The 6,868-nt window shown below is 40.6% G+C and overlaps 1 protein-coding gene across 1 annotated transcript; it reads left to right on the forward strand.

Moving 5' to 3' along the window:
* Positions 1–228: 228 nt before the first annotated feature.
* Positions 229–833, forward strand: pmchl (pro-melanin-concentrating hormone, like). The gene has a single exon (NM_001141579.1). It carries the CDS (start codon positions 292–294, stop codon positions 688–690), a length of 399 nt encoding a protein of 132 aa, NP_001135051.1. The 5' UTR covers positions 229–291; the 3' UTR covers positions 691–833.
* Positions 834–6,868: the final 6,035 nt, after the last annotated feature.

Raw genomic sequence — 6,868 nt, forward strand, 5'->3', positions numbered from 1 at the left:
CTTTAGAAAGACCAGCCACGTTACAGATAAGCTTAATTAACTCTCAACAAGACACAACACTCCAACACTGTTAGGGGTCTCATCAACCACGTCATCATACTATTGTTTAATATCCTGAAACACAATGAGAAGAAAAGCAGTGATGAAAAAAATGTCAAATGTTGCAAATCCTGGAAGTCCAAACGGTATAAAAGAGGAAGACAAATATCTTGGTCAGAAGAGAACGAGCTCGAAAAAGCAAATCACAACAACCTGCAACATCAACCTCAACGAAGATCCTCATTCTCCAAGATGAGACACTCTGTCCTCTCTATCTCCTTTGCCGTGGCACTTTTCTTGGAGTGCTACACACCGTCCACGGCGATCCCCATCGGAAAGACGGAGGACATCGCCTTGGAGCAAGATACCCTAGACTCCCTACTGAATGTAGAGGTGGCTGAAAACATCCCTGATTCAGTCAGAGGCAGGAGCTCCAAGATTGTCTTGCTGGCAGACTCTGGCCTGTGGATGAACCTGAACAGAGGACTTCCTTTCTACAAGGTGAGAGCTGCAGCCGCCGGGCCTGACAGAGCCCTGACTCTGGACCGCAGAGAGGCTGGCCAGGACCTGAGCCCCAGCATCTCCATCGTCAGGAGGGACACCATGAGGTGTATGGTGGGAAGGGTGTACCGGCCCTGCTGGGAGGTGTAGAGGTGACCAATGAGATTGTCTCGTCTCATCATCCATCTGCCAGCCAGATTACCCTTCTGCATCTTAATATGATCATTCTTTGAGTATATGTATTCATATAATTACATGAACTGATATCTGCAATTAAAAAGACAGAACACTGCATTTGACGTCTTGTGTATGTTTTTCTCTAGTAGCACAGCTAGCACTTCGATGCAGTGCCATAAACACCTGCGCCACTCGGAAGGCCTTCATCAGTCTTAATAAGGTTGCGACAGCCAATTATTCTAAAATAATAGCATTCTGGAATTACCCACAGTGTTACATTTGCAACAGCCTTTTATTATTTGGTCTTTAACGTTTACATCACTCTGGAATGGGAAGTAAGTGGGAAGTAGGTCTATAAACTACACAAGAGACTTGCATCATTCCGGGATAATGTGGCGTTGCTAATAAACCAGTATGATATCAGAAATAATCAGCTGAAGTCATATTCTGTTTGCCCACCATACATCCCACGGGGCACAAGTATGAAAAAATATTGAAAATGTATGCAATCACTACTGTAAGTTGCTCTGGTTAAGAGTGTTCGCTAAATTACAAAAAATGTAAACGTAAAATGCCCAGGTTCTGAGTGGATTCTGTCCAGCTTTCAGAGAAAAAAAGGAGCGTGTATTTATTGCAGTGTTTGATTGTGGAAACCATTGATAATCATTCCCTCTTGTGGATGTGTACATGACTCTGCATGTCTCCAAGGTTCCTGGGGTGAGCTGAGAATGAATATGGTAATGAGTTTGCATCAAGAAGCAATTACTTGGGTTGGCGATGATTACTCAAGTTGGCCTTTAATCACCGATTATGTGACAAGGTGAAACACTCTATTTTCCAGTCTCTTGATTGAGAGAATAATGTTATTATGGTTAATCTTGTTGGTTTTCAAAACACATTATTAAAAGTTTCATGTTGTCTCATTCTGTTACTTACTATAATCTTACATGACTGCACACTTTGTCCTGTTAACAGTTTTTCCTCTTTATAGAGTATCCTCTACCATTTTCATCTCTCCCATCTCATTCCACTGACTGCATTGTATAACTAGATTTTTCCTTATTAGTATTATATTGCCCATTACCGTATAATGTTATGAGGGAGCTGCATGTCTAAAAAAAAAAGACCAAAAGAAAGTCAATGTGTATCAATACAGGGAAGATATACGTATCAGACTTTGTCTGGGAGTTTGACATGCTCTCATGCTAGACATTCCAGTCCCCATGTTTACATTACTAACATGTCTAATGGCTGAGTGTCTCAAGACCCTAAGCAGACATCCTTATACTTTCAAAGCATTAGGTTGTATATGATTTCCACTAAGTGCTGCAGTAAGGTTGAGAAAACCTCTGAACACCAGCATGTTGTCTGCCTGCCATTCTGAGGTACACTATAATTGAGAATGACCTTGAGGGTTTATAGCTCAATTAAGAGGTGCATTAAGCTTCCTGTTGTTCCGGGGATATTAATTAAATGCCCTGAGACATTGGAATGGGCTTACTGTATCTACGATGTTTTGATGTTGCTACCCTGTCAAACGCAGATGCAAATGAAGGCCTAAAGATTTGTAGATAGATACTCTGAACTGTCAGAGCAGCAGGCTAATTAATGTCCTTTGTAGCATTGATTATTTATTTTATCTTTATGTAACTAGGCTAGTCAGTTAAGAACAAATTCTTATTTTCAATGATGGCCTAGGAACAGTGGGTTAACTGCCTTGTTCAGGGGCAGAATGACAGATTGGACCTTGTCAGCTCTGGGATTCAAACTTGCTACCTTTAAGTTACTAGTCCAATGCTCTAACCACTAGGCTACGCTTCCGCCCCAGCGCTTACAAGAATTTAGATGTGTTAGAATTAATTGAGGACATTTCTACTGGCCAACCTGCAGTGTGTTTTGAATGTGTTATATCTCATGACCTTGAAAGGGAGGTATTAAATTATTATTTCATGTCATAATGATGCCAGATGATTTGCATTTGATGTGTAACCACATTTCTGACAGTATTCTAGTGCACTTGTGTAAATAACAAGTAGCCCTATAAATAATTAATTCAGTGTTTTTTTAGGTACATGTCTGAAAGAAGAGAGATGATGAGTATCGGTTTTTGTATTTTTACCCCAATAAACCTTGGTTTGAAATGTCAAGCAGACAGTAATCATCCATGATCAGCTGATCTGCTGACAGAGATGGAACTAGAGGGACACGTACAATTCCTAGAAAATACAGAGTTAGGGAAATGAGTCAGCAACAGTGCATTGTGTTATGATAATGAGCACCTCCTCAGCAGTGGAGAATTATATCTATTCACCATTAATGCAGCAACATTGAACAGCACTAAGCTATTCTGAAGAAAATACTTCCTGGATATCAGTTCAACCCACATCAACATGGGGATAGATGGCGGTAATTGCAATAGCATTAGGATGTTATGTCATTTTATTTCAATAGCTCTTTGTTAATACCAGGGTGTTATATTAACTAAGAATGGATGGGGTTGAATCCCTGTAGGAATCGGTGGCTGTAATCTCTGAAAGCATTTACTTACAAATACACTTCCCTTAGGCAGCAGGGGGACACTTTGTAAACACCCTAACGGCAGCGCTGAATGTGTGCTGTGGTGCTGGTTCACTGTTTCTCAGCATTGAACAGGAGGTCTACATCAATGATGTCACTCTTGCTGCTGGTGATTCTCTGATCCACCTCTACGCAGACGACACCATTCTGTATACTTCTGGCCCTTCTTTGGACACTGTGTTAACTAACCTCCAGACGAGCTTCAATGCCATACAACTCTCCTTCCGTGGCCTCCAACTGCTCTTAAATGCATGTAAAACTAAATACATGCTCTTCAACCAATCGCTGCCCACACCTGCCCTCCCTTCCAGCATCACTACTCTGGACGGTTCTGACTTAGAATATGTGGACAACTACAAATACCTAGGTGTTTGGTTAGACTGTAAACTCTCCTTCCAGACTCACATTAAGCATCTCCAATCCAAAATTAAATCTAGAATCATCTTCTTATTTCGCAACAAAGCATCCTTCACTCATGCTGCCAAACACACCCTCGTAAAACTGACTATCCTACCGATCCTTGACTTCGGCGATGTCATTTACAAAATAGCCTCCAACACTCTTCTCAGCAAACTGGATGCAGTCTATCACAGTGCCATCCGTTTTGTCACCAAAGCCCCATATACTACCCACCACTGCGACCTGTAATGCTCTCGTTGGCTGGCCCTCACTTCATATTCGTCGCCAAACCCACTGGTTCCAGGTCATCAAAAGTCTTTGCTAGGTAAAGCCCCGCCTTATCTCAGCTCACTGGTCACCATAGCAGCACCCACCCGTAGAAAGCTTTCCTTCCAGTTCTCAGTTTCCTTCCAGCTTTCCTTCCAGTTCTCTGCTGCCAATGACTGGAACGAACTGCAAAAATCACTGAAGCTGGAGAGTCATATCTCCCTCACTAACTTTAAGCACCAGCTGTCAGAGCAGCTCACAGATCACTGCACCTGTACATAGCCCATCTGTAAATAGCACATCCAACTACCTCATCCCCATACTGTTATTTATTTATTTTGCTCCTTTGCGCCCCAGTATCTCTACTTGCACATTCATCTTCTGCACATCTATCACTCCAGTGTTTAATTGCTATATTGTAATTATTTCGCCACCATGGCCTATTTATTGCCTTAACTCCCTTATCCTACCTCATTTGCACATGCTGTATATAGACTTTTTCAATTGTATTATTGACTGTATGTTTGTTTATTCCATGTGTAACTCTGTGTTGTTGTTTGTGTCGCACTGCTTTGCTTTGTCTTGGCCAGGTCGCAGTTGTAAATGCAAACTTGTTCTCAACTAGCCTACCTGGTTAAATAAAGGTGAAATAAAAATAAATAAATAAAAAAAGGTCTATGGAGTCTGCAGTGTACACTTCCCCACATACAATACTTTCTCTGGCTGATATCCTGATGGGTGTCACATTCTGCCCTTGCACCACAAACACTTCTCCCAATCCCCTTCTCTGTGCAATAACATACTGCCAGGGTTTAATTACCAAAGCCTAGCTCTTTCCAAAGGCTAATTTCTAAACCAGGTTGCCTTTTGACATTTACATAGTGTCTTCAGAAAGTATTCAGACCCCTTGACTTTTTCCACCTTTTGTTACATTACAGTCTTATTCTACAATGGATTAAATACAAAAAATCTCAGGAATCTACACACAATACCCCATAATGACAAAGTGAAAACATTATTATTATTTCTTTGCAAAGGTATTAAACATAAAAAACTGAAATACCCTTTGCTATGAGACTCTATAATTGAGCTCAGGTGCATCCTGTTTCCATTGATCATCCTTGAGATGTTTCTACAACTTGATTGGAGTCCACCTGTGGTAAATTAAATTGATTGGACATGATTTGGAAAGGCACACACCTGTCTATATAAGGTCCCACAGTTGCCAGTGCATGTCAGAGAAAAAACCAAGCCATGAGGTCGGAGCAATTGTCGTAGAGCGCCGAGACAGGATTGTGTCGAGGCACAGATCTGGGGAAGGGTACCAAAACATGTCTGCAGCATTGAAGGTCCCCAAGAACACAGTGGCCTCCATCATTTTTAAGTGGAAGAAGTTTGGAACCACCAAGACTCTTCCTAGTGCTGGCCGCCTGCCCAAACTGAGCAATCGGGGGAGAAGGGCCTTGGTCAGGGAGGTGACCAAGAACCCGATGGTCACTCTGACAGTGCTCTAGGGAAGTCAGTTAAGAACAAATTCTTATTTACAATGACGACCTAGGAACAGCGGGTTAACTGCTTTGTTCAGGGGCAGAACGACAGTTTTTTACCTTGTCAGCTCAGGGATTCAATCTTGCAACCTTTCAGTTACTAGTCCAACGCTCTAACCACTAGGCTACCTGCCGTAAATGTGATATTTCCGTTATTTATTTGTAATGCATTTGCAAACATTTCTAAAAATGTGTTTTTGCTTTGTCATTATGGGGTATTGTGTGTAGATTGATGAGGGGGAAAAAACAATTAAATTCATTTTAGAATAAGGCTGTAATGTAACAGAATGTGGAAAAATGAAAGGGGTCTGAATACTTTCCAAAGGCACTGCATCTCATAAGCACATGCACAATGTACGTAGATAAGGGTTTTATGGGAGAGCGTGGTTCTTTATAGATGGCACACATTAAAGGGGCAATTTGCGATTGATACTTTTAAATGACCGCTATATACCCATTGATTTTAGAAGAATTTAACTTATATCAGTCTTTGCATCCATAGCTCTGTCTATGAATTTGAGAGTAGTAACATTTCTCCAGTCCCATCCCTCAGCTTTTTCCAAAACAGTAGTGGGGGACTGCTTAACTATTGTTTGAACTGCAGATTGCATCTTTAAGCCTTGCTGGAGAAACATCTGGAAACTGTTGATTTGGAGGCTGTATGTGTCACTTGCAGGGCTGGTAATCTTTTTTTTAAAAGGGACTCAATTTTGTTTTCATTGAAATTACTGTGGATGTTATTACGCCAACAATTCTTTAGATTAACATAAAAAATGCATCTGTCTGGAAAGGTTGTTTTTCATTTGAATAATTAGTACAGTTGAATCAGGACCCATATTCAAAACAATAACATTATTGACCAAGGGCCAATGGTGTAGCCTTTCCTGCAGTCAATGACCAAAGCTCCCTCTTTGGCCTCATGTGTGGCATGTTATTCATATTTTTCAACTAAAATCCAGTTTTTCTGTCAAACAGTTTTGTTATATTTCAGTCTTCTATGATGTATATAAAGTGTAATATTGCCATGGAAAAACATTTCAACTCTATATCTGACATAGTACAGGTGTCTTATTTTTGTAAGCCCATAACCATGTGTGTAAGGTATATACTTTTGTTTCAAACTAGATTTGTTCAAGACTACTAAGAATCACTCTGTGTGACCCTGATTTAGCTCACTGCCCCAAAATTAAGTATAATCTCCAAATACCTGTGTTGAACTAACTAGACTCCCAAGTAAAAGAAGAAAAAAAAAACAAGAGACCAATGTTGCATGTATTGTTCTGACCATTTTCAGTTTATTCTACAGTATACAGAATACATTTTCCGTTTCATGTTTTGTTTACAGTATAGATAGAGCCACC

Source organism: Salmo salar, chromosome ssa01 (genome assembly GCF_905237065.1).
Source record: "Salmo salar chromosome ssa01, Ssal_v3.1, whole genome shotgun sequence".
Taxonomy (NCBI): domain Eukaryota; kingdom Metazoa; phylum Chordata; class Actinopteri; order Salmoniformes; family Salmonidae; genus Salmo; species Salmo salar.